Source organism: Fusarium mangiferae (genome assembly GCF_900044065.1).
Source record: "Fusarium mangiferae strain MRC7560 genome assembly, contig: FMAN_scaffold005, whole genome shotgun sequence".
Classification (NCBI taxonomy): Eukaryota; Fungi; Ascomycota; class Sordariomycetes; order Hypocreales; family Nectriaceae; genus Fusarium; species Fusarium mangiferae.
Genome location: NW_024573925.1, coordinates 2,139,532 through 2,166,718, shown reverse-complemented (window position 1 = coordinate 2,166,718; position 27,187 = coordinate 2,139,532). Strand labels below are relative to the sequence as shown.

Sequence of the window (27,187 nt, the reverse complement as noted above, 5' to 3'; positions counted from 1 at the left end):
ATTGGGGGGTCCTAGTGGAGGTACTTTAGGTAGGTACTAAGGCAGACATTGTGAATGGAAGGATGGAAAGCTGCCCTGAGCAGAAGAAACACAAGGAGTGAGCTTATTCTCGACTGTATAGCATTAAAACAAGGGCCATTTCCCTTTTTCGGCCTTTTCTGTTTTGTTTCCTCTCTCGTTCTTCTTACTCCTGAGTTCTACCTGTTTCGCGGGACATAAGACGAGATTAGAAGACGAAGCAGAGGAGAGAGAGAAGAAAAAAAGCAAGCAAGCCAAACAGGGGAAGTCCAGTTGTTTTCTCCATGGATGATACTTGATTTAATATCACGATCACTCCTGAGTTCTCGTACCTCATCTTGTTTAATTCAGCGTCTCGTCTCGTCTCGTCTCGTCTCTTTTATTACCGAGCTGAGTTTAATTTGAATCGCTTCTCCTCCTATTACCTCTCTTTATATTCTGCCTCACGTGCCTCTGCGGTCAACAATCAACAAACTCACTTGTGTCTCTCCTCCCACCATCAGCCAATATATACTTTCATCATAGTACTCCACCGACCGATCACAGACGGATCCTCTTGCGTTCCTTGTCCCACATTCACGGCTCAGACGGCGCTGACACTTGATACCGGGGCTTGGCCGTGGCTTGGCCTGGGCAGTCGTCAGAAACCGAATCTGGAGTACGAGCTGAGCAATCATTGAAGAGCAATAGGACGAAAAGAAAAGGAGAGAGGGAAGAGAATACAGCGGGAATGGTCACGGCGAATATCGAATGAAGCAGCCAATCTAAGCCACGAGCCGACACGACGACTTATAACACCCGTTGAAAAAAAGGGGGTCGAGAACGGGTTTCATTCATGCTACCAACCATTTTTCGAGAGCTGAGCTGAGCTGAATCTGTGGAAGCGAGCAAGCTGTACATATCTGAAACGATAAACGGCGATCATAAGCTCCAACCCTTGAAGTCATTTCGAGCTGAAACGGGCGACGACGCTCTTGAAAATTCTTACAACATCAACAGATTAACTTGAGAGAGAGGGATACTCAAGACAACAAAGTTGAAATAGGGCAAATCTGTTCCTGGTTTTCACTACGTCACTTTTGGGTTGTTCGTTCCCCGCCCTATCAAGCATCCCCACCAATCCCACGACGGTCTGCAACCCCCCAAAGCTACAAGCGGAATCAACCTTGGCCCTCGCCCCTGGGACACCTATTACAGGACACTTTGTGGGCATTATCGCTAGGAAATCCGCCTGAGCTGAGCGCCTAAGACGCCTGGACACACCACACCGCACCACACCCTTCCAGCCCAAGTGCTTGAGGTACCTACCTACTACAGCTCCAGCACCCCCGCTGTCGATCGATCTATCACCCTCCATAACTTTTGAGACTGCAGTGCTGTGTGTGACAGGGAGCTCCAGCTGTTGGAGCCCCAGTCCGGCCGAGCCAAGGCCCTTTCTTCGTCATGGTGCGCATCATCCCAACACGGCTCAAATCGACCTCTCGATCCTCCTCTTCTTCCTCCACAACCATACACTCCGTCAGCAACACCAACGGAAGAACCAAAAACAACCGCAGCAACAGTCCTCCCATGCGCTCGAAAAATGATAGCACGAGCCCTTCGAGGGACGCTGGAAATGGTCTGGCCCTTAGAGTTTATATCATAAAGGTACTATACATATCGATTGTCCCTTGGTACTTATGCACTTCACGCCCTCTTATACGAGCTGGCTGCAGGTCTCTCCAGCCATCATCGCGCTCTGCCCGGTCTAATCGGCGCAGCAGCAAGGCAGCGAGAGAACAATCGAGTGTGAATTCATTCCACCTGACTTCTGCTAACATCTAGCCAGGGAAAAGACCTTGCAGCCAAGGATCGAAGCGGCACATCCGATCCCGTAAGTTCCTCTCTCGCTCGACACCGTGTCCCCAATGCTGACAGTTGACCTTCAGTACCTCGTTCTCTCTAGCGGCGACTCTCGAATCGTAACCAACGATGTTCCCAAGACTCTTAACCCGGAGTGGAACGTCACCGAAGAGATTCCCCTCACATCTGTCCAGAACTTGGTCCTGGATGTCATCTGCTGGGACAAGGACCGCTTTGGAAAAGATTACATGGGCGAGTTCGATCTCGCTCTCGAAGAGATCTTCAACAACGACAAGGTGGAACAGGAACCTACCTGGTACCGTCTCAAGAGCAAGCGTCCCGGCAAGAAGACGAGTGTCGTCTCTGGTGAAGTCCAGTTACAGTTTTCATTATTTGACTTGACGAACCCGTCAGCGACACCGCAGCAAATTCTCGAAAAGTTCCAAGCCCTCGTAGGAACCGCCCCCGCTGGCTCTCGAAACGTAACACCCTCGATGACACCCAACCTGGCGCCCACAGGTTCCCAATCCGCCCCCAACCTTCAGGATAGCCCTAGTGACGATGACGATGACGATTTCGATGATGACGACTCCGATGAGGGTGATGAGGACGAAGGTGAACAAGATGCTACCAAACGCAAGCGCCGACTTCGAATTCGAGGACTGAAGAAGAGGAGACGCAACAACCCTTATGCCTTTGCCAGCAGTGGCTCTGACGTTGTTGGAATCATCTACCTTGAGGTCATCAAGATCACAGACCTGCCTCCCGAATCCAACCTTACACGCACAAGCTTCGATATGGACCCTTTCGTTGTGGCATCCCTCGGCAAGAAGACATACCGAACTCGACGCATTCGCCATGACCTCAACCCCGTCTATAACGAGAAGATGCTGTTTCATATCCAAAGCCACGAGCAGCAGTACTCTTTCGCTTTTACTGTCATCGACCACGATAAATACTCCGGCAACGATTTCATTGCTTCGTGCGATCTTCCCATCCACCAATTGATCGAGAGAGCCCCCAAAGCAAACCCAGAAACCGGACTCTATGATCTCCAAGTCCCTGCACAGGCCGAACCGCTTCCTTCGCGATCACGATTCAAGAAGCTCGCCATGTCACGATCCAACTCTTCCTCCAGTATCAGCAAGATGATTCGTCCTCCACTGAGCAAGCACGCCTCCAATACAAGCATGACATCAGCGACTCCCGCCCCTGCTCCTACCTCAGCACCCGATCCTAACAAGCTGGCACCCGCGGATGTCCTCGCCAACACTGGTTCTGATCCTGACTCGACCAACATGGACAGCGGAGATGCCGACTTTTACGAGTATAACGTTCCTCTGAAGATGAAGAATACCGAAAAGTGGGAGAAGAAGCACAACCCCGTTCTTTACCTCCGCGCGAAGTACATGCCATATGATGCCCTCCGACAACAGTTCTGGCGAGCCATGCTTCGGCAATATGATGCCGATGAGAGTGGTCGCATCAGCAGAATCGAGCTCACAACAATGCTCGAGTCTTTGGGTTCTACGCTTACCGAGAATACCATCGACGGCTTTTTCAAGCGATTCCCCCACCGTGATGCTGATAACGACGAGAATTGGGAGCTTACGATGGATGAGTGCGTCATTTGCCTGGAGGACCAACTGGAAGGACGAAGGCGATCCTCAGGCACTGCTGCAGATAAACTCAAGGGCTTGGTGCCTGATATGAAGAACCTCCTTCATGTGCCTGGTCATGGACACAACAACGGTGGCTCAGAGACCCCCAGCGCTCTAGAACTGGACTCGACGTTGGGAACTCAGACTCCCATCTCAAACGTCCCCACTTTGAAGACACCTGCAGATGAGGAGGGCGATCCCCTCGACAAGTCTGACAGCAGTGATGACCGTTCTGAAGAGCACGTCGTAGAGATCCGAGAATGTCCTATCTGTCACCAGCCGCGACTCAACAAGCGCAAGGATGCTGACATCATCACCCATATTGCGACATGCGCAAGCCAAGACTGGAGGCAAGTCAACAGCGTGCTCGTGGGTGGATTTGTCACAGCCAGTCAGGCGCAGCGCAAGTGGTACTCGAAAGTCATTACCAAGATCTCTTACGGTGGTTACAAGCTGGGTGCCAACTCGGCCAATATCCTTGTGCAAGATCGTCTCACGGGGCAGATCAACGAGGAGAAGATGAGTGTTTATGTAAGACTCGGCATTCGTCTGCTGTACAAGGGACTTAAATCTCGAGATATGGAGAACAAACGAAGTAAGCAGAGTGCTCGCCTGCAAAACCAGCATTACTGACAAGGCTACAGTCCGAAAACTACTCAAAAATCTGAGTATTAAGCAGGGTAAGAAGTTTGACGATCCTGCATCCAAGGATGAAATTGAAAAGTTCATTGCTTTCCACGGTCTCGACATGTCGGAAGTTCTGCTGCCGTTGGAGGAGTTCAACAACTTCAACGAGTTCTTCTACCGTGCCCTGAAGCCTGGCGCTCGACCCTGCTCTGCGCCCGACAACCCTCACATCATCGTCTCACCAGCCGATTGTCGGAGCGTCGTCTTCAACTCTATCACAGTCGCTACCAAGATTTGGGTCAAGGGTCGTGAATTTAACATGAAGAGGCTCCTCGGCGACGCATACCCTGAGGATGTGTCTCGGTTTGAAGGCGGAGCTCTGGGCATCTTCCGACTAGCTCCCCAGGATTATCATCGCTTCCACATCCCTGTGGACGGTGTCATGGGCAAGCCCAAGACAATTGAGGGTGAATACTACACGGTGAACCCCATGGCTATTCGATCGGCTCTGGACGTTTACGGAGAGAATGTGAGAGTTCTCGTGCCAATTGACAGTGAACATCACGGACGCGTCATGGTAATTTGTGTCGGTGCAATGATGGTAGGCAGCACTGTCATTACCCGCAAGGAGGGCGAGAAAGTCCACCGAGCAGAAGAGCTTGGATACTTTAAGTTTGGTGGCAGCACGATTCTGCTGCTTTTTGAACCTGGGCGAATGGTGTTTGACGATGATCTTGTCGACAACGGCAAGGATGCACTTGAAACTCTGGTAAGTACTTCACATTGGTGAGTTGCACAGCTACTGATTCCCTGTGAAGGTCCGAGTTGGCATGTCTGTTGGCCACACGCCTAGTGAGCCACAGTGGACTCCTGATATGCGAAAGAAGGCGGAGAACATCACGGAAGCGGACAAGAGAGCTGCCAAGAGACGGATCCAGGGTAACGTAGCCTTGCAGGAGTCTCCAGATGGTAGTGGAGAGGAAGAGCAGCCATCAAGATTAACATCCAAGCCCACAATCGATACAATGGCTGCGTCGGCGATGTAGAGACGTCGGCATAGCACGCGGAAGCGATGTAGGCGGAGAAGCCGCCGGTGGACACGGAGACGACGGGGGGTATATTCAACATTAAGCAGGGCATGTAGAAGGTGGTTAGGTAGCCTCCAGAGACGTGTAGATATAGCCATTGAACTGGTTACCGAGGGATTTATATGAGGACAAAGGAATACATGTTCGGTCCTTGGTCATTGGACGAGGAGAAACAGGATAGGATATAACTTGATGCATGAGAAACGAAACGACGTAAACGAAAAAGCGACGCGGATACAAATGGACAGCAGCACAGACACTTTTCTGTTTACATTAGTGCATATATGCTTAACTATTCAGTGATACGTTAGAATGCTTGATGTTAGTGTTACATGGAGCCCTATTATCCGTACATAGGACCAACTTGCATACGCCAGTCACCAGTCAACCTTCTCACACCAGTAGACCCATGATGAAGCAGGATAGGCCAACATCCAAAAGTTGAGCAGTTCGGTTCGGAAATAGGTCAGGTCCAAGTACGTGAGATCGGTGGGGATGCCGAACCGATCCGAAGGAGAAGCACTTCCTGCTCCAGCTCTTCGAAGGAATTGGAGAACCAGCTGGGTTGAAATCTGGGGAGGGCTAAAGATGAAGCTGGGGTATGGTTCTATGCCTGGTATAAATAGCAATGTGTGACATCTTCCTTGCTTCGCCCAAAGACAATCAGAAAATCCATGCTTGGTCAATTTTCTATGCTGATGCTGAACATACCATAGGTACCTTGGGTAATTTTGATCGAGTCTTGTAGTGATGACACGTGATAAAATACCATTTCAGGATAGAGTTCACCAGCCACAGCGAGTCCCCTGAGGACCCCCGCAAAAGAGAGACTGGCGGCGCACCCCGATCACAGGGGGTGTTCAATGTGGGCAGATGGTCATGCCACTGTTGTCGATTTCGAGTCATGGGTTGCCAGGGTTGAACGATTGGAGATAATAGATAATGGTATCTGGTTCAGAATATTGAGTTTCATTTGGGTATCTAGTGTGAAAAAGAGGTTGCTGATTTCAACCACTGAACAATTTAAAGACAATTGTAAAAAAGAAAAGCCTCTGTCCGAAAGGTCGGTCTCTGTCCAGTCCGTCCTTTTACATGGCGCCTTAAGAATATTGTATTCCCTCAGAAGAAATGATGATTTGCATGTCGGTTTCTGGCGTTTTCTCATGCGAACGTGGGGCACGCAAACCTGGGACCAGATTTCGTGATTGACACCTTGTGGTCCCACGCTGGCATACTGACCCCACAGATCTGGGCTGTTTTTGATGCATCTTTTGATGAAACTTTTGCAGGTGTACCGAGAGGCGTCAAAAAAGAGGTGCTGGGGTCTTCCAGGACCTCGCAGATTGGGGGTAATGTGAAAGAGGAAGCTTAGCGACGGCTTCAAATCCCGTCCAGCATAACAAAGTCATATGCGCCAGATGCTGTGTCCGTGTCCTGAATGCAAAAGTTCGACCCGTTTCATAAGTCATGGGTAAATAAGGCAAAATCGCAAGTCTTTGTATTTCCTCAGTGACGACTGTTGGGGTGCCATTCTGTGTCAGAAGCGTTCGAAGGGCGTCGCTCTGATCGCTGAGCAGGGGGTGAAGGGGATCGCGATATTGGACGACCGAACATAGACGAAGGAGTCTGTGTTGGGGGAGCCAGGTCGGGAGAAGGTTGTCGGGTCTGACGCCAGGAAGCGTAGATCTGCTTGCAGAGGTGGGCGGTCATTGTGTAAGTCATGTTTGGGATATTAAGTCTGAAAGCGAAGACTAATTATAAGAATGGTTGTGGTTGTGGTCGTGGAGTGTAGGTAGTAGTCGAGGTCGAAGAGTGGTTCGTAAGCAGAAGGCTCAGCAGAGTTGAGTTATATAGACGAATATTGTATGAGTACCTAGGTAGGTTTGATATACTATAGGTAGTATATTGAATTATGTGTAAAGTCAAAGTCAAAGAAAACAAGTCGACGGACTGGGAAGTGCAGACCTTGTGCTTAAGTACCTACTACCTACTTGCCTTCCATGGTAGGTTGCCTCAACCTAATGAGGTGCCAGGTGCCCCTTCCTCATGCCAGCACGTCGGTACCTGGAGTGGACCTGACTTGCCTGCCATGCTCCAACTCTTCCGTTTGTATCCTCATGGGGTCATCCTCATCAGCCTACCTAAGGGAAAGTGCAGTACGTMCCCGCMCCTGCCACTCAAGGTAAACAATGAACTGCTTCCGAACCGACGACTGGGCAGGCAGGAGATCCCGAATGGGAAGGGAATGAGACAGCTGGCCAATCATAACCTCGCTAATTGTAAGAAACGCCCGACTTTTGGGCTGATGTGGCAGTGAATCGTATGACCTTGGCTTGGGCCACTGGTGGCTCAGAGAGATTACCCCTGTCTCTGACCAACCAAAGTCTACGTCTTCCAAGTCGGCTTCTAGATCTTCTACTTCCTTTATCCAACACGGTCGAGAGCAAAGGGGTTCCTTTTTTACGGTCCTTGCCTTGTTTTCAGTGACGGATGGATTTAGAGAACTTTGTTTCTCGATGACTCTTCCCCACCCTTGGCCTTTTCTTATCACTACGATGATTCTTTGTTCTAAAACCCAACCTCAACCATCAACTGTTGACAGAAGTGTATAAGTTGGGGGGAGGGTCCGAATCGTCTGTTGCTGACACCATTCGCCTTCTTTATTCCTCATTTTGACTTTGACTCTTCAGAATGATCTGTTTCGTGTTCGTTCTTGACCTCGACCGTCAGTCCATGGCCCATTTTTTATTATCTTAGTTGCCGATCATATGTCCCAACTCTCTGATGCTATCCACTCATATCCAACAAGCAAGTCGTTTCACAATATGAGATATCTAGACCAACAAGTGTGACCCGATCTCTTTTGTTGGGCATTATCTCCTCATTCTCGCCCCAGTCGATCGTTTCTACTGGCTGAAATACCATACTGCATACACGTGGGAACACGTCGAACTGGTACATTCAGCTTCATTGCAGTTTTACCTCAGCCTTGTACAAAAATTACCTACGGAAATTTGACTCTTTAACTACTCCAACTTTTCACACGAGACCTTTTCCCAATAGACGCCAGGTATATCATCCGTGCCTACAGTATGAACCGCGCTCTTGCAACAAAACACCATGAGCATCCCAAGAATAATCAGACCCGCTTTAAAGAATGCAATCGTTGCCCAAAAACCAGTCGGCTAGTATAAATTCATCTCCTCAGGAGTAAGCTCTACCAACCATGATGTCACCCACTGGTCTTCCAGAGAAGGTCGCATGTCCTGCGTTCATTCCTACACCTTCTCGCACCACGCCCCAACGAACCTCGAGTGTTTCCACGCCGCCCTCTCGCGGTACTCGGTGGCATCGTGCGCTCAGAACCGCCGAACACGTTCCGCCTACTAAGGCGAGTGGGTTACCGGCCGGTTCTCCGCCTTCAACGGAACCACAGGGATCCACCTGCCGGAGTGCTAGACCAGCAATGCCGAGACCGAGTAGCACGAGTAGAACGAGGAGGATGAGTAGCGGGAGGGGGCTGAAGCCAATTCCCGTCGTGGTTCCCTTTATGCCGTCCACTGACACGAGAAGAATACCCTGACTGAGGAGAAAAGCCATTGCGGTAACAAGAAAGAAGAGTATCCAGGATACGGGCCGAGGCAAGGTGAGATATAGTGAAGTCGTCTGTGAACCGAGTGGCTGTCCTGAAGACACGCGCAGAGGAAGCGGGTCCGATGTAAACTGCGAGAGCTCGTGAGACAGGTAGAACAGGGTGAGCAGCGCATTACTGGAAAGGTACAGCAGACCCAAAAGGAGCTGGGGCAACGCAGCCACAACGGCCATACCAGACCTTGACGTTCCCGCGGGCAGCTCATATACCACTGCCGCCTTGCCGAACCTAGTAATGGCCTCCTTGGGTTCCTTAACAGCCCCCAGTGCCAGAGCCGCAGCTGCCAACCCCACAGGCATGATCCATGTCATGAACCAAATAGCCCATCGGTTGAATGATGGAACATTGAACCAGCGGCTTGTCTTGGCATACCAGTACTTGCCCTCTTGGTCTCCCCATAGTCCCTTCTTGATCTCTTCCTTGGTGATGAGGCATGAATTATGAGTGCTGACATCGGGATCGGCGAGGAACGAGCTCAGAGCATCACCCAGCGTGACGAGTGGGCTGAATACTTGTCTGGTGAGTGCTAATGCGACAGCGATGGCATACGTGAGGATGAGAACAACATTAATTAGCGTGATAGCGGCGAGAAGAGGCCCGTTGACATTAAGCGATGACTTGGAATTCTCGGCGTGTTCAGTAGTAATAATTATGGAATTATATCTTTAATTTGTCAGTGACAATATATGTCTTCAGATTTTGGGTTGCATACATTACTTGGGAAAGGAGGGCAAACACCATCATGATACCTGACAGCGTTGCCCTGGTCGAAGAGATTAGTGACATGTTTCGTAGAGATGGGATACCAATGTCGAGCCACTTAAAGGTTGAGTGGGCGTTGTCTACCTCAGCACGAGTCGGGCTGTTGAGGATTTGAACGACGTAGTTGGCTCCAGCGATGAGAATGATGGCAAGCACATTCACGGCCGCCAAGATCCCTTTAGCAATACCTTCGACTATAGTCGAACTACCCTCCATTAACGATGACTCCCATGTTGACATATGTCCCTGGGCCGAGGCGAGAGCGAGACAAGCCACAGAAGCCACAAGAATCAGGAAAGCTAGAAACATGTTGGCTGCAACACCAGCTCTCCATCCTGTCATGAGAGATCGGGTAGGCTGCGGTCGTTCCTCCACGAGCATCTTCTCCCGTTCCGCCCTCGGAGTACCCGGCCTCGAGTTGTCGGGTGTACTTGAGGCCGAGTGAATAAAGTCGAGTTGAGATTCCTGTGGGCGTTGAAACTGTCCGGGCTCAGGACTATCGGGGATGCGGTGTCTTCGAGCGAGAGTCTCCGGCGTCTCGCCGCGCATGAAGTTGACTACATAGTCAGGGATGATGTCGCTACCAAGAACGCTAGAGACAGAACGACTTATGCTGCCGGCAGCACGGCGAGGAAAAGAGCCCGAACTGTGCGGGATAGAGCGAGAGTTGGACGGTCTGCGAGGGTAATTGGGAATGGAAGATCGTGAGTTGCTGAAGCTGTGAAAGGGCCATCTGACGGTCTGCCGTCCTGAGGAAGTGGTGAAGCCTCGGGTCCGGCTAGTCGGGGGTCGTGTAGTCGTCGCGGAGCCAGGCTCTTCTGAGATACTATCTCGGATTAGTTGGATGCCGTAGTCAGACATGACTTCTGTTGTTTGAATACCTTTCGAAGTTTTCAAAGTTCATGACTGAGCCAGGCTTCTCCCACACCCATGGTCTAAATGACCGGGTAGAAGGAGGCCCCTCCATCGTATATGTGATTTGGTTTATGGGATGACGGAGTTTGAGGTTTGATTTGTTCAGAGGCTGTCATACAATGTGGCGAAGTTGATTCGGAGATGTAAGCCAAGGGGGGTCGGTCATGTACGACACTCGTTGGGCAACAGTCAAAGTGTGAAGGTGCGTAGATCACTGGGTGATATCTGAGGTGAAAATGATGCTGTATGGTCAAAAAGGGTGGAAAGACTACGTTGATGAGCGCAGCTCGCCTCAAGGATAGCAAATATAGCAAGGAAACGACAGACTAAACATAAGCGTAAATGAGTGTAAGAAACGAACGAATAACCAACGGTCGACAGACCATAACGAATGAAAAAAAAGGCTCGTAAGACAGAAGAGAAAGAAGAGGGGAGAAAAGACCAGGAAGTCTTTGGACCAAAAGAGACGAGAGACACGCTCAAGATCTCGTAACCAGAGAAGTGGTCGAGGGATCCTAGGCTGTACAAGGATTCCGCATGGGACCCTAGCATGGGCCTTGCAAGCATTTGCAAGCATTTGCATGAATTAGATGGACGGGTGGAAGCCAATCAACCGAGCCTGATGTCAACGGGTAGCCCGCAGGCGAAGGTCGTGCTTCTGTTTCGACCTCAGCTATGATTACCACGCCCACGGCGAGAAGCCCAGGAGCCCAGGAAATGGAATGAGCATCAACCCACACATTGGTATGCTGGGTCGTTTCGCTGCTTCAACACGGACGAGAGAACGGTTGAGTGTTCGTGATGGCTGGGTAGCAAAGAAGCGTTCGAATCTGTGGTCTGTTGTCCTCGCATTGCCAGCTCAGCAACCATGTTCGCACATATAACTCCTGTATTAAGACAGACGAAACGCAGATCTCACAGCCCAATGACGAAGGCGATGACTGCGCAACTGCTACGGAGTACTTCAACCACATTATCTAGACTTCAACGCAGCCTGGACCTAATGCGAAGTTTCTGGATTTAGCACCGTCACGATCAGTGAGCGCATCACCCCCCTCCTGTCAGATACGACCCCGAGGAAGCCTCGACATGAGGCTGTGCATTCAAGACGGGAATAAAAGCGGACTCGAGAGACTTGTGTGCGAATAGAGTCGCTCGAACTGCATCCGATGAAACGACTAAAAAGAAAGAAACGCGCACAGAAGTTGACAAGAGTATAATATTAATTGAAAGCTGAAGCTGAAGACGTTGGAGATGCAAGAGGTTGTGCCCCCCCCCTTTTGCCCCGTAGGGCATGGTTCGCGTTTCATGTTTCCCAAAGCAGAATAGCTCACGTTGCAGGCCGAATTAAGGACTCCAAGTCGCGGACCAACCGAATCTCACGGTTTTGACCAAAACGAAACAGCGGGCGAGCTAGAACTTGTTGCCTTTCTTCCCACCGTCTCTGGCGTCAAAAAAAGAACTAATTAATTGAAAAGCTGAGATCAACCCCCGTGCTCATCCCGGCCACGCCGCATCGCCCAGATATAAGTATAGAGCTGCACTGCACATCATGCACTACCTAGGTACCTTACCAAGTAGGTTGGTACCTACCTTACTCAAGCTTATATGGCGAACATCCACTGAGGATCAAGTTCAACATTGTGCCCCAGGACAAATCCAGGGTTTGTACCCCGTAGTTCTCGATGGAAAGCTCATGACACATAAACCAAGTAGTGTCACACTCTCCAATGCCCCTTAACAGAGATCGACTTGCGCTCGCGACGCTGTATTATTCACTCAGTTCCCAAGAATATGCACGTATTTGTAATTCCGTTCGCGCATGGATAGTATAGTATAGCCACTTCTCTCTTGAAAGAGAACCTATCCATAACTCCCCGCTCAAAGCAAAAATAGAACGAAAGGGAAAAGACAGTCAGTCGTTAGCGAGGCGCCCTGACTTCTATACGCATAACATGTCATGTTAATCCACATCCTTCTCTCTACTCATGATGATGCACAGGCCATAATCAACCCGTCATGACTCCGTCTTCTCGTAGCAGAAATTTATACAGGCATCATCTCGGCATCTTTCTTGCAACCCACTACTTCAATCAGCAACCGCGCTCTCGTCCACCATCTCTCCCTGCTTCGCTGCTGATGGGATGCTAATGTTCGCGCGAGACTTGTACTGCGCCTCAGCGAATCGAGCCCAGTGCTCTGGATCGCTCGCCTCCATGCACTTAAAAGCAATATCTCGATCCTCCTTGAATGCCCTCACGGGACCCTTCTCCTTGACTAGTTCCCAGATTTCTCCACCGAGATCCTCAGCCAGTTCAATAAGCATCCTGACGTGTTTAGGATCCGATCCGATATCATCGATTGTGCTGAGGAGGTCAATCTGCTCCTCCTTAATAAGGCCGGCACGAAAGCGATGACCAGCACGGAGAATTCGGCCTTCTTCCTCAACCAGTATTTTGGCCATAGAGTTGGACCTCGACAGTGGCTTGCCTCCAGTAATTTCGCCTTCGTCCTCATTGTCCGACAAAGCCAACGCAGAATCCTCGAGCGGCAATGTGGTAGGCGACTCTTCGCTGCCCTTCGTCTCTGCACGGGGGCGCCTTTGCAATGCAGGATCCTCGCGGGTATCCGGGTACTCGTCCTCAAAACGTTTGATAATTCCTTGCAAAGTGTCGTCGAGGAAGGTTAGCCTGCGGAGGTTGTGGTCATCATCAGGATTTGCCCTTGCTTTGATGAGCGCTGGCTGGAGACGTTGGCGGATCTTGCGGGCACCCATCAATAGATGCTTTGACATATCCTTGGCTTTTCCCCCTGTGGACAAGGTCGCCGCAGGGCTTGATGCTCCGTTCTCAATCTCACGAATAAATTCGCCTGATTGTCTCCGTGACTCATCGCCACGATTCTTCAGGCAACAAGCAAGCGCCTTGACCACACCAGTACCTCCGATAACATAGTCCTCATCAGGCGCTGAACCGTTATCGTCATCGCTTTCGTCTTGGTCTAGGACGTCGTGTCCAACGAGATGTGCGAGAACATCAGGATAAGGTGGCAACTTGTTCTCGCCAGCCTCTAGGTTGTTCTCAGCAAGCGTCGATGCCAGAACCGCACCTGCGTCAGTATCGGGAAGTCGTTCCATGTTACGAAGGCAGTAGGCAACAACTTGCTTAGCCATGGCCTTGACAATCTCTCCAGCATGTTCACTAGGAACCTCGATATCCACACAAATGAGACTCTTGGACACACGAGCTGCCGCAAGTAGAGACGCATAAAGAGCGCAAGCTTCCTCTTGCGCTTCTTCTGTGCTTGCATCGGCAAGCTTGACAATCTCGGCGTTGTTGGTGATGTTGATATGTGCCAGAGTTTTAACCTCAGGGAGCACTTCCACTATTGCGATTGCTTGTTCTGGCGTCATCGCAGCATCTTCCAGGTGCATACGTTTCAACACCTTCATCTTGGGAAGATATCTATGCACGGTTAGTATACCTGAGTCGAGCTGAGGGCCATCAAGTACATACCTCCTGAGCAGACCAACAGCGCTGGGGGTGGACTGGAATAATGCTGGGTTCTGGGACAAATCAAAGAATCGCAAATTCGGTAGCTTGACCATCACAGGTAAGATCTTACAGAGTGCCGAAGGCGTTAAGTTACAATCGGCCATGCCGAGTCCCCAGAGCGTCGCATCATTCTCGATGGCGGTTGCTAAGGCTTCAGTGTGTTGGCTGAGATCATTGCCGCCCAAGTCGAGACCTTCGCAGTGACCCTCTGTAAGAAACTTGACAACATGTTTCATGCCCTCTGCATCGATCTGGTTGTGCGACAAGCCGAGTCGTTTCACGCCACATTGAATCAGACCATCGACGATTGTTCCAAGCTGACCCATTGTCAGCCCCGTTTGGCCGATATTCACTAATTCGAGCGTTGATCCCCCCAATCGCTCTCCCAAAGCAGCGGAGAAGATGCTCGAGATACCTCGGGGTATATGAACTCCATTGTTGAGCGAACCGTTGTGCTGTGATTGAGGCTGGCGCGGGAATTGAATGTAGGAGACATCGAGGAATTTAAGCGATCGACATAAATAAATGAAAAGCGAGAGATACTTCCATCCATCAGGACCTATCTTATTGTTCTTCAGGACAAGTCGCTCTACTACGCCTCCTTGATCCTCATCGTCATGTTTGGGTTTCCGCCGCCTCACAGCTGGTCTCTTGGCAGCCAGCAGACCGGCTAGGATAACTCGCAGACCTTCGTCGCCAAGCCCGCTGTTCTCTAAAAGTATTTCCCTCACAGGGACGATTGCAAGGTAATCTCCGAGAGTAATGAGATCTGGTAATTGGAGCCAATAATCTGTGAGATCAAGTTTGTTGACCGTGCCAGTCGAGGTATTGTAGTTGGCCGTGTCGGTGAGTTGCTCAGTGATCTTTTTCAAAATTGGCGTTTCGCGAAGCTGGCAGCATCTTCGGTATACTCGCACAGGGTTCGTGGTAGGTGCCGTCTGAGGCTTGTTGGTCTCGGGACCATTGGGCGGCGTTTTTGTTTTGGCCGAATCATCACTGCTGTCATAATGAATCTCCATGGGAATGGATCCGTTGGCTTCGGCCAGTTTTCGCTTCTTCTCCTTTCTGGCCTTTCGCTCTTCCTCGCTCTTCTTCTTCTTTTCCTTCTTCTTGGTGTTTTCTTCCTTTTTCTCTGACACAAGAGTTGGACTGCCATTGGCCACTTCACCAACTTGTTGAGGTGCTTCAGTCCCTTCCTTCTCGAGTTCCTTTGGCAATGTTTCTCCGGTTGTCTTGACTTCCACGATGGTTTCCTTCTGCTCTTCTACAGCCTTTGGGTTTTTGAGGGCCTCACCCTCACCCTTCTCGGTCAACTTCTTTTTCTGAGCCTTGTCGGTCGTTTTAGGTAATGAAGAATCGTGATCAGCATATTTGGGCTGGGGCGCAATCTCAACATCCACACAGAATGCGACTCTTCTAAGTTTGGCACAAGAGAGCTCCGATATAGGACATCTTTCTCGACTTTGGTCGACATTCAGAACCACCCTGTCGACAAGGCCATGGCCAAGTTTTCCGCTTTGCGAAAGAGCCCCATTGTTAGAAGAAGACAGGCGCCGGAACATGCCCAAGAAGCCGGGTTGTCCACTCCTGGGCGGAGCTGGTATATAAGGGCCATCGCCGTCGGGTTTCGCAGCATGGGGGAGCACGGCGTTCTTCGTATGTAGCAACTTGGGGGGGACAGGGTCTGACGGGGGCGCGGGCGCGGGCGACGATTCTGGTATGGGAGCTGGCGAAGGAGGACCGGCCGGTGGTGTATTAGAGGAAGAGAATTTGGCAGAGATATTGGAGAACCATGAATTGCGACGGTGAGGCGAAGTGCCAGGAGGAGGCTGTTTATCTATAGAATTGGAGCGTGAAATTCGTTTTGTAGCTGAGGAGCCATTTGGAGTCGTGGACTGGCCATTGGTCGAGATATTGGAGTCTACGGAGGCGTTATCTGTGGGAGCCGAAGCCGGCGACTTCGGTCTAGAGTTTGCGCCAGGGATCTGTCTTGGAAGAGCGGCTGAGGGAGTTTTGGTGGGCGGTGAGTTCCTGGCTGCTTTATCTGTTTACAATATTAGCTCTGGGTCTTGGTCTAAAGCGTCAGAACAAAAGACGCGATGCGCGTTTTGGAGTTTGGGCGAGTGGCGAGTGGGAAACATGCCTTTGGAAGCACCATGGGTCATCCAGCTGACATCAACACCATGAACCTGCTCCATAGTGGGAGGGGAGCCGAGACGGCTGTCCAAGATGTGAAAGAGATAATGATGATAAGAACTTATAAAAGTTTTAACAGTGTTTATAAAAGCTGGCGCCGAACTGAAGGAGGTGAAGGGTGAATGAGTAATGAGTGATGAGAGAGGAGAGAATCGACCAGAGAGGTGAGGTGGTAGTGGTTGTGTTGGGATGGATGCCATCGATGGCTCTAGCCCCGAGGAAAGGTAAGGTATGGATGGCTAGCGAATCCTGGAGATGGGCTGAATGAGGTATAGTTAAGAGCTACCTTAGACTAAGGTATGGATGGTATGGTTAGTAGTCAAATACAGTAGAGTGAGTACTGGTAGCGGTTCGCAAAGTACATGTACTTTATGTGGGCATCCGAGAGGTACCTACTAAGGTTAGCTTGGTCTGGACTACCTATGCACGAGGGTGGTCTCGACGAGTCGGAACAATGACGACGGAGGATGAAAGAGGAGATTTAGATAGAGATGGGAAGCAACCTGGAAGTGATGAGTATGTTGTGTTGTATCTCCATAGAAAGTGAAGTGGAAATCGGGGGAGAATTATGACAACATCCAATAGCGGGGTAGGGGTTTGTCACAAGCAGTTGAAAGTCCAGCGCAATAGCATGAGGCAGGTTAGTTATCCAAGAGGTAACCATACCTATAAGTCGTTTGAAACAATACATATGTACAAGACGTCGGCGGTCGGTGAGGCAAACGACATTTCATCCAAGTTAGTCTCAAGAGGCAAAAGCCCGAACCCTGTGATCAAGACTACTTCGTCCACGGATGGCTTGCAATTCAGTCCGACGAAATTTGTAATGCCTACAATAGTGGTAGGCACTAACCTTACCTACCTTACATGGAGGTCCTGTGATACAAGTGACGCTGAATAGCGCACTCTGTCTCGAGCTGAATCTCGAGTCTCACTCAGTGATACAATAAGATGAACATCGCCTCGTCGCCACGCCTTGCTACGGGTAAACGAGGCATTGAGTTCAACAGCCGTACGTAAGGGCAAGGTAAATTTGTTTTTTTATCGGTACATGTACTTTTACCTTGCCTTTAGGTCATTCCCATACCCGCCCGCATGTACCGAGCCGACCGCACCCTGGTTGTATCAAGTATCAAAACGGACGCCAGTGCAGAGCGCGGTTATTTGATGTAGGGATTGGATCCATGTGGCTGTATGTAAGCGGGCTCTGAGCCCGCCAGCCAACTGGGCGTGCTGTGTAAATCCTCAGTGGAATAATGACTGCATTGATTCATGATAAGTCGTTGCACGAGGTCAAGATAAACCCTTGTTCACTGTATGCAACCTTCGGCTCAGCCCATCATGAGCAAAGCAGCAAACAAAAAGACGTCACCCCTCTCTCACAACCACTCAATTCTTGCGGCAGGTGTTACCAGGATTGGTTATGATGAGCTTTGTTCCATTGACCAGAGTCCGAAAATCCGGCGTCATATTTGACTGCAGGAGGTATCATACCTCCACTACTACCTTAGTACCTTAGTCAGGTCGGGTCGGTTCCATTATGCTCTGAGGTTCGAGTCTCCTGCAGTGCTGGACCCTCCATTACTTGGCAGACGATGTCATTAGAGTTCTCTCCCGTCGCACAACATTTTCCAAGGGAGGTGGGAAATGGGGAATATGTCTAGAGATGCCGACTTATGCCCTGGCCTGTGCCGAAGTTTCTTACTGAACCCTTTTGGACATCGTGGGCCAGTCTCCCTTTTCCCAGACATTTGCTGTACAGCAGAAAAGGGTTGGCATCGCAGGATATATCCGATCTTCATTTCGCACCAGTTGAGGAACCCACCGGGTCCATCCGATCCGACACCAGCTGCGACAGGAGTTTCTATAACGTTACGTCGGGCCCCCTCTCACACACCCAGCACGCGCCACATTGACCAGAATCGTCACTGATCGCACAGACTAGGTAGTCTGAATGATGCTCTCGGCCGCGGAATCATGGCCTTCTCCGAGAGCGAAAGGCGGGCCCCCAATTTGCGATTCTCTCGAAATACTGCTCAGTCCGCTGTTATTGAATCTCGACCAGCATGACGGGCACAAACTCTAGTAAGTAAGTGGTATTTATCAAAGTCTTATATACTCCATCATTCCCACACCATGACCATTTCCGAATAGACGTCTCTGAAATGGACTCTTTTCCGAGCAATCGAGCAGCCAGTCAGCCTACCTATCTACTACCTAGTTATCCTCAAAATCAAATTCCGTATACCTCAATAAGTGCGATATTATAGAAATAGGAAATCCGAGATATCCGGAAGGAACCTAACACGGCCAACGGTGCCGGTATCAACTCTATCAGACATTAACTTCGGAGCCTTACAAGATTATTACACGGAAGTCGGATGCGTTCCATTTTCTTCTTCGGTTATCATTTCTGTCAACGATGCTAAGTGATACGCAACAACAAAGCCAAATGCTGACAGTCATGTCAAGTGCTGACCATTTCGCACAACCGAAAGAGCCCTCTCAATTAGACCGTTCGTGGGTGCTGAGGTTCATGGCCAAGGTTCAGCCCTGAAAATAAGACTCGCACTAATCCTGCAGCTGCCACGCTAGGCCCGCCAAGGGTAAGGGTTCCTCTCCATTTCTGCACACACATGCATACACATGCACACATAAAACATGAGGACTACGCATGGCAAGCTTTAGACAGCTGGAGTAATGAGATGCCCGTTCACCACAACTATGGAATTTGGCTGGAAGGTATCTTTTTGGTAATTCATTCATGTGATCCTGTTTACGGACCTTTCCTTTCCTCGAAACTCCAAACCCAATGCCAAGGTTAACAATCCTCAAATGCCCGTGACCTGATGAGATAAAGCAACTTTTTACTCCTGCTGGAGAAGCTCCTGGATACGCTCCTGTACGCGCTGCTCCTTCTCCTCTTTGGTGAGCTTCTTGGTCTTGTACTTCTTGGAGATCTCCTTCCACTCCTCCTTGGTCTTCTTGGGAGCGTCGCTCTCGGCCTTCTTGAAGGGGTCCTCACGGATGGCGGCGTGAGCCTCAGTGTAGAGGTCCTCAAGACCCTCAGCCTCGACGTCGTCATCGACGTACTTCTGGAACTGACTGCGGAAACGCTCCTCATCGTCGTCGGCGAGGGTCTCCATGTACTCAGCAACGTGGCCACCGAAGATGTAGTTTCGGAGGGTGTCGGCATCGAGCTCCTTGGTCTCCATGTCGTAACCGGGGAATCGCTTCTCGGAGTGGGGAACAAGGATACCACCGTCAGAGGCGCCCTTCATGGCACCGAAGACACGGGCACCAGTGGAGGTTCGCTTCAGACCAACATCGAGGAAGACCTTGAAGGGGCGGCGCTCGCCATCATCGGTCTCGGCGGCCTCAGTGAGCTTGAACTCACCGTCAGCCTCCTCGACACCAGTGAAGTCCTCGTCGAGGCCGAGCTTCTTGAGGGCACGGCGGGCAATGAGGAGACCGGTAGCGTAAGCGGCGGCCCAGTTGGTGAGACCGTGCTCGATACCGTAGGCCTTGAGCTCGTGCGAGTAGGCAGAGACGAAGACCTTGTCGCCAGAGATCTCAGAGGTCACGATCTGGCAGATGATGTCCTTGTTGGTGAAGCGGACGACCAGGCGGTACTTGGGAGCATTGTACTTGTTCTTGGCCTGGGTGATGAGGCGCTTTCGGGCGTAGTAATCGGTCTTGCCCTGCTGGCGGCGCTTGTACTTGGTCTGGTAGCGGCTACGAGATTGTCAGCAATTTCTCAAGGTGGATGGAGACCCAGTGTAAGCTCACCTGTAGTACGCGCTGTTCTTCACCAACTTGTGGAAAACCTGTCACAAAATCCCCGAGTCAGCAATTTGCGCTTCAGATGCTCTTCTCCTTCCGAAGCAACTTGCGGTGACTCTTTCAGAGCAATTGGCATTTCTGCCGTAAAAGAAAAAAACACCAAGGGAATTCTCCGGCGAAGATATTCCCTTGCGATAGGCCTTAACTTACCATCTTGACGGTATTTGCTCAACGACGACTTGAGTGTTGAAGTTTGGAAAGTTGGTGCTGAGAGAGGAATAAGCCGTAAATTCTCGATGGTGGGGGATATTTTCATAGCCCTAATCCACATCGCTTAGCTTCATTTGTTCCAGTTTGGACCTGGGTTGGGGACGAGGATAAGACTGGTCACGTGTCTGCAAAATTATCTTATCTTATCTTATCTTCCCCAGACGCCAACCCAGATGGGGGATCTGCCGAGGCTCCTCGGATACCCCAAGCCTCGGTGGAGTCGCTGTTGGGATAGAAGATCACAAGAATACGCTGAGTAGTGGCTATATGGTCAAGTTCTTACATATTTCAGATTCTTGTATTCACCTTTTGATCACTTTCATACAAGCCTCTTCCTTTCTATCTGTCAAGCCGGATATAATGTCAGAGTCTAAGCCCAAAGTTCTGTTGTTCGATATAGGGGGTGTTTGTGTAAGTGATTCGAGACATGATGTTGACCACCAATCGCAATTTGCGTTTCAATCTTTTGGGCAACTCGACTCTAGACACGTAGTCATCTATCCCACATACATAATTACTGACTCCTCCAGGTCGTTTCCCCTTTCCAAGCAATCCTCGACTATGAATTAAGCCTGGGGATCCCTCCAGGGTGGGTCAACTATTCAATATCCAGGACTGCTCCCAACGGCTTCTGGCATCGTTTGGAGAAAGGAGAAATCGAGATGAATGAAGAGTTCTTCAGGGGCTTCAGTCAAGACCTTCATGATCCCGTCAGATGGGAGACCTTCTACAAGCGGGAGCAAGACAAGAGTCCCAGTCTCCCAAAGGAAACCCCTCCCGTTCCGTCAATCCATGCAGAATGGCTTTTCAACGAGATGATGACCGTTTCTAACGAAGCCGACCCATGGATGTTCCCAGCATTGAGAAAGCTGAAGGAGGATGGGCGATTCATTCTCGCAGCTCTGAGTAATACTGTCATCTTTCCGCCTGGGCATAAGCTCCACCAGGACCATTTCTTTGACGAGCCTGTGCGGCAGATATTTGATGTCTTCATTTCTTCCGCCCATGTTGGAATCCGAAAGCCAGATCCAGCCATTTATAAGCTGGCTCTCGACCGAGTAAACGAATTCGCGAAAGCCAATGCTCATTCAGCTCGGGGGCGAAGCTTGAGCTGGGAGGTTGGTATCAAGGCAGAGGAAGTAATGTTTCTCGATGATATCGGGGAGAATTTGAAGGAAGCACGCCGACAAGGACTGCAAACAATCAAGGTGAACCTTGGCCGAGCATTCGAGGCCGTTGATGAGCTGGAGAGAGTGACTGGATTGAAGCTCGCTGGTGATCATCCAAGGATATCCGTTGAGGGAAAGGTTCAGAAAGTCAAGGCAAAAATATGAGATAGATTTGAGAATATTCAGGAGCACTCGTATATCAAACCTTCCTGGCGATATAGACGTAGAGAATATCAGATACCTCAACCTCACCATCGACTGCAGCATTGTGCCACTCTTCTTTGAAATATTCTCTCCCCTTGACTCTCAACTCTTCCGTTACAATCGAGGCAGTCAGAGGGCCATTGACAACGTAGTCAAACTGCTCATCTGCCTTGTCAAGACCGAAATACGTCGAGCCAAGTCCAACAATCTTTTCCAAAGTCACAACCCTTTCAACCACAAACCCACAACTTTCCAATATCTGACTAAAAGACTCTTTGGACTTGATCCAACTTCGGTTGGAGGGGAATGGCATGCCCAATCGGCGAGCGACTTTCTCTAATAGCAGGCCCGAGCGAAGATTATACTCATGAGTGATGTCGATGGCAATTCTGCCGCCTGGCTTGAGATACTCTCGCCAGTGAGCGACAACTTCCTCTGGGTTTTCGAACAGAACAAAGGCATTTGAGCATAGAATGAGATCAAAGCTGTCCCTGTCTACATTTGGACAACCAGTCAAGTCCGTGACGCTGTGTCGCACGAGTTTCATACGACGATGCAATGTTTCGTCGCGATCCAGTTTCTTGCGTGCTTCCGAGAGCATCGCTTCAGTTATGTCGACACCGACGACAATCCCGTCATCGCCGACGTGCCTTGCTGCAATGACAGCCTCCAGGCCAGTTCCACATGCGAGGTCGAGAACGCGATCGCCGGGTTTAATGGGAACAAGTTCCATGAATCGCTTGCTGTAGTCGGGGTGCCAAGAATCCTCATAGTTGGTTGCTCGTTCAGTGTACATGCGCTGAGCGGCATCTGGTTGACTTTCGGTCGGTGGCATGATGAGAGTGTTTGTAATCAAAATTGTGGAATTGTGAGAGTATCGGCCAATACAGTTTTAAATGGCAGTGATAGGTTCGTCGACCGATTCAACTGATGGTCTATCTTTGTGCTTCAGAGAGTCAATCGTGAGATACAAGGTATTCTTGGTTGACAGAACCGGGGTGTTGTTACACCGATTACAGTTACGAGTAGCCTCAGAGTAGGTACCTAGTCTAGTATTCTCGTTGATTGGCTCCTCATCACGTCTCAACTTACTCCCTACTAGGTAGTACAACTGCGAATCGCTATAGTTCAATCAGAGAAGTGTGATTCCTACCCGAGAACTTGCAACCCATCTCCATATCAACGCCCTCCAACTCATTCATAGGGTTGATGATGCAATCCAGGTCGCTTCCGCAGAAGTGACGCCATGCTTGGGAAGCTATCCCCACAACTCGCAACGGCCCGTCCGAGTGGCTGTGATGCGATGTCGCCAATATCTTCGGTAGAACGCCCCATACGATTGCGCGTTTGAGAAACACCAATTTTAGAGACGGAACTGGGACTGGATTTGACTCGAGGCGCCCTCGGATGCCTCGTGACCCTTGATGATAGGACTCGCAGGGGGCGCAGAGGTTTCGAGACCAGGGTATGTAGAGCCAACTGCATAAACTAGTACTGGATAGTTAGTATCTGCCAACATCCATACCTTAAAATGGCACACTCGCCGACTCTTTATCCCTCAAACTCGAGGCAACTGCCCGCTGAAGCCTCAGCAATGATTTGGGCCAAGATAGAGGTCAGTATGTTAGTAATGCTCTTGTCATGAGTGAATGGCATCGTTACTACTGAGTGAGTGTGCGTATGTGAGGTAGGGAATCAGACTATCACAGACGGAGAGAACCATATAAAGGCAAACAATAGATCATAGCTCCTCTCACCAAGAACATCATATCATCCAGCGTCTTTCTACCCCGGCTCCACCCAGCTGAAGTCCTCCCCGGCCTGTTTTCACGACCACGGTCTGTGAGGCAGACACATCCTGCAGTAGTAGAAACATTGGAGGCCCTCCTCGTAGACACTGCCCCCAAAGGACACGGGCGCCTAGAGATACCCTCATCAAGTTATATATAGTCAGACCTCCCTGCGCTGCAAGCGTCATGTTGGCATAGAAACCACCACCAGCCTTTCCTTCTTGCAGCTCAATCCCAGTAAACTCGAAGCTCAGCTTCTGGACCTGTCCAATATGGCCCCTTCCACTTCCAAGATTTCTTGGCCAGCTACTACTGCCTCCCTCTACGAGCTTCTCAACATCGATACTGACATGAAAAAATGCCATGCTTCGACGACGAAAAAAGCTCGTTGCCAGAATCCAATCAGCAAAGCCAACTCGGCCCTTATCACTTGTCTCTTGGAGAAAGCAGTTAATCAAGGAAGCTTTTCTGCTGCTCAGGCCACACTCCGAGAAGTATCTTGCTTGATTATGTGTCAGCGTGTCCATCAGAAACATGGTCCTCCTTATTTGTCAAAGTGGCAGAAAGTCCTTGAGCCCCTTACAGTGGTGCATGTCAAGAATGAGGACAAGGAAGATACTCCCAAACCCGGGAAAGAAACAGATGATATACCACCAACCGCTCCTGTTACTTCGTCGCAACAACAGGTTCAGCTCAAGAACAATACACCTATGTCTATTCCTGCTTCTCGTTGCAGATCCCAGCCGTCCCCTTCCACTCCAAAAAAACAGTCCCCAAAGCTCTTACTACCCAAATTACCTTCGCCAAAGAGCCCCAAAGTTGTACATGAGTTCGAAGATTTCTCCCGTCGCCGCTCGATCATAGACACTAATAAAGCGATGAAGAAGCTACTTCTTCGCTCCTTAAAGGAGGGGGAGACAAAGAATGGAGGCAACATCTACCTCTATACCTATTCTGAGAGCTACCACGACGCGCATCCCTATATCAAGATAGGCTTTTCTCAAGATGTCAGTAAGCGTATGCGAGGATGGAAATACCAGTGCGGCTACGACGTGAAAGTGCTCGGTGAGTTTCCGGCCGAGCACTACGCCAAGGTTGAGAAAATTGTACATGCTCAGCTCTGGAACCAGAGGAAGCGAGAAAAGGGATGTGCTTGCAACGTTTGCCACCAGGAGTGGTTCAAGGTCGACGCTATGACTGCCTCAAAGATCATTGCCTTATGGACTGGCTGGATGAGACGAGAGCCATATGATGAAGAGGGCAATATCCTGGATAAATGGCGTGTCAGAATTGAGGGCCTTGACATGGCTGATCCTGATTGTTGGGACTTGCTCGTTAAGGGGCTCTTCGATGATGATGTCGAGGAGCCTGAGCTGTCCGAAGGAGATAGCTTTGCATGGTCAAGCGATGAACAGTCCGAGATCTCTGAGGAAGATACTTTTGGAGGTTATGATGCTGACAAACCTGAGATTACTTTCACTGACGGCGAATCTGATGATTAGGCATATGTAGAAGATGATGAACGATAGGGCCATGGTATTACAGGACATTTGGCACGATTGTAAGATATGGGTGGCGAATACCGGCATTTTCTAGGAGTTATGGTGGTGTTTTCTAAAGCTTTTTCTGATATCAACCATGATACCCTGCAAACCACCGATGTTCACTTCAACCGCCTCTCATCTATGCATTAATGAGTTCATATGTGCGTCTTCAGAGCCCAGTCGTTAGTCAAGGACTGTGGCTCCAGTGAAAAAAGTCAATCGGATATTTTAGACCTTCCATGGCATCCCTTCCAAGAGCCCTAGAGACCAAGCCGGTTTCAATGCATCTCGATATGTATCTTCAACTTCTCCCCCCAGCCCCTGAAATCTGGACTCGAGCCAACATTTTAGCCAGCGTATTTCCTTTATCAGTCTTGATGTACTAGTCACCTCGTTCGGTGATTCTTCCCCAAACGGTGAAAAGACAAATTGTTTCACCGCTGCCCTGCGCAATCGTTCGGCTTCTTCATAACGTGATACCATCTGATCTAGTATATTGGTGATCCCCAACGTCTGCCGAATAGACTGAGTATCCCAGTCAGGGATCTCAACTAGAAGTAGCTTTGCAGCCTGGAACATGACATAGAGAATCTGGTCGTATGTAAGTATTGAACGGCGCAATAGCAGGCCAACGGGCGAGTCAAGAAGAATGCCGAAAAAAGACTGCATTGCGTGAAAACAGTTGCGTAAGCATGTCAAAAGATAGACGAATTGAGGAACGCCCTCGTCAGGGTGGCATGCTACGATAATTGCTGGCTCAAAGAGACGCACTAGGAGATATAAACGGTAAAGCTCAAACGTCTGGCCGCATGTTTCAGCATTGCCAATGGGGACTGACTCTGCTAGACGACTCAGATCATTGCGAAAACGACTTCCAGTTCCTTCGAGAAGGACAGCATATGGGCTTAACAGCGTGCGCTTATGTGGCTCGCCAAAGCTTCTTGAAAGTCTCTCACCCATCTGAACGAACCGAACGATATACTCTATTGAATGATCAGATGGGGTTGCCTGTGCTTGTGAGACAATCTTGAGATAAGTCTCCACGTAGGGTATGTCGAGAGGATTTCGTCGTGATTGTCTTGTTGACACACTAGAAGCCTTTGTTAGAAAAGAAATACTAGCTACTAGTAGACTCACATTGAGAGAACGCAATAAAGCCCTAGAAGAGCCCGTATTTCCTCCAGCAGGTTTGTCATTTGTTCTTTGTCAGACGCTCGTGAGCTCATTGTTCGAGCTGATGACATGTCTTGGGTAATACCCAAGTTATGTGCATAGCCAAGAGCAAGATAGGCCAAATTGGTGACCTGACTATTGTCGATGTGACACCTGTGTGCCCTATGAATCATGAGCATGCATTTCAACACCATGATACCAACCTACCAAGCAATAATCACCAGGACACCCTGTAGTATGTCCAAGGTCTTGTCTTCCTCGACCATTGCCCTGAAGCTCAGGTATGCGAGTATGTTGCGTCTCGCCTTGGCCACCTCGGTTTCAGATAATGGCGCAGCGGCAATCATTATAGCCCGAAATAGAAATGGACTGCCTTTGTGCAGTGATTCTGCAGTGTGATGACTCCCGACTGTCACGAAGGGGAACTGGGAGGTGAACTCTTCATGGAAGAGGCTTAGAACTTGAGCCGCTTGTGGCCATGATAGCCCAAGTGGAGCCTGTGGAATGCCCCTATTTGAATTTGTGTTTGTCTGGGTTGGATTCCTGGCAGACCTGTCATATCCCAGTTCGTCCTGGTTGTTATCGCTGTCTCGACCTGGCTGCTGTGCCCAGTTCCTATGGCTTAAAATAGTAAACTCTGGCGAACTATTTGTGCGCGTAGTAACGGCTTGTTCTTGCTCTTCGAAAGTTATAATGTTTATGATCATCAGCTTTACGTCTCATACAAGTTCGCATCATCATACCCGTTAACGTGGTTAATTCTGCGAGGTCTTCTCAGGCTTCTTGTATTCTGCGGGGAGCAGTCCTTCTTCATAGTCTCACACCTTACTCTGTTACTATGGAAAAATCATAGACAAAGACTAAAAGAGAGAGATATAGTACCTATCGCAAATATGCTTCTCCAGATTCCCTTCCTGGAAGTGACATTTTGCTTTGACT

The 27,187-nt window shown here is 49.8% G+C and overlaps 9 protein-coding genes across 9 annotated transcripts; 3 read left to right on the top strand and 6 right to left on the bottom strand.

Moving 5' to 3' along the window:
• Positions 1–1,461: 1,461 nt before the first annotated feature.
• FMAN_07621 (uncharacterized protein) lies at positions 1,462–5,194 on the top strand (the record flags this gene model as incomplete). The annotated part of the gene is made up of 5 exons (XM_041831266.1): positions 1,462–1,650; positions 1,847–1,891; positions 1,947–4,116; positions 4,166–4,917; positions 4,967–5,194. The coding sequence occupies 5 exons, from the start codon at positions 1,462–1,464 to the stop codon at positions 5,192–5,194; spliced, it is 3,384 nt and encodes a 1,127-aa protein (XP_041681847.1).
• A 1,548-nt stretch (positions 5,195–6,742) lies between these two features.
• On the bottom strand, positions 6,743–6,946 carry FMAN_07620 (uncharacterized protein; the record flags this gene model as incomplete). The annotated part of the gene is made up of 1 exon (XM_041831265.1): positions 6,743–6,946. One exon carries the CDS (start codon positions 6,944–6,946, stop codon positions 6,743–6,745), a length of 204 nt encoding a protein of 67 aa, XP_041681846.1.
• Positions 6,947–8,440: 1,494 nt separating this feature from the next.
• Positions 8,441–10,617, bottom strand: FMAN_07619 (uncharacterized protein; the record flags this gene model as incomplete). Its single annotated transcript, XM_041831264.1, has 3 exons — positions 8,441–9,551; positions 9,601–10,476; positions 10,532–10,617. The coding sequence occupies 3 exons, from the start codon at positions 10,615–10,617 to the stop codon at positions 8,441–8,443; spliced, it is 2,073 nt and encodes a 690-aa protein (XP_041681845.1).
• A 2,037-nt stretch (positions 10,618–12,654) lies between these two features.
• FMAN_07618 (uncharacterized protein) lies at positions 12,655–16,317 on the bottom strand (the record flags this gene model as incomplete). Its single annotated transcript, XM_041831262.1, has 3 exons — positions 12,655–14,029; positions 14,081–16,163; positions 16,263–16,317. 3 exons carry the CDS (start codon positions 16,315–16,317, stop codon positions 12,655–12,657), a joined length of 3,513 nt encoding a protein of 1,170 aa, XP_041681844.1.
• A 2,865-nt stretch (positions 16,318–19,182) lies between these two features.
• FMAN_07617 (putative 60S ribosomal protein L5) lies at positions 19,183–20,311 on the bottom strand (the record flags this gene model as incomplete). Its single annotated transcript, XM_041831261.1, has 3 exons — positions 19,183–20,050; positions 20,105–20,142; positions 20,309–20,311. 3 exons carry the CDS (start codon positions 20,309–20,311, stop codon positions 19,183–19,185), a joined length of 909 nt encoding a protein of 302 aa, XP_041681843.1.
• A 719-nt stretch (positions 20,312–21,030) lies between these two features.
• FMAN_07616 (uncharacterized protein) lies at positions 21,031–21,702 on the top strand (the record flags this gene model as incomplete). Its single annotated transcript, XM_041831260.1, has 1 exon — positions 21,031–21,702. One exon carries the CDS (start codon positions 21,031–21,033, stop codon positions 21,700–21,702), a length of 672 nt encoding a protein of 223 aa, XP_041681842.1.
• Positions 21,703–21,736: 34 nt separating this feature from the next.
• On the bottom strand, positions 21,737–22,576 carry FMAN_07615 (uncharacterized protein; the record flags this gene model as incomplete). Its single annotated transcript, XM_041831259.1, has 1 exon — positions 21,737–22,576. One exon carries the CDS (start codon positions 22,574–22,576, stop codon positions 21,737–21,739), a length of 840 nt encoding a protein of 279 aa, XP_041681841.1.
• A 1,227-nt stretch (positions 22,577–23,803) lies between these two features.
• Positions 23,804–25,033, top strand: FMAN_07614 (uncharacterized protein; the record flags this gene model as incomplete). The annotated part of the gene is made up of 1 exon (XM_041831258.1): positions 23,804–25,033. The coding sequence occupies one exon, from the start codon at positions 23,804–23,806 to the stop codon at positions 25,031–25,033; it is 1,230 nt and encodes a 409-aa protein (XP_041681840.1).
• Positions 25,034–25,303: 270 nt separating this feature from the next.
• On the bottom strand, positions 25,304–26,955 carry FMAN_07613 (uncharacterized protein; the record flags this gene model as incomplete). The annotated part of the gene is made up of 3 exons (XM_041831257.1): positions 25,304–26,165; positions 26,213–26,410; positions 26,456–26,955. The coding sequence occupies 3 exons, from the start codon at positions 26,953–26,955 to the stop codon at positions 25,304–25,306; spliced, it is 1,560 nt and encodes a 519-aa protein (XP_041681839.1).
• Between the last annotated feature and the right edge of the window lie 232 nt (positions 26,956–27,187).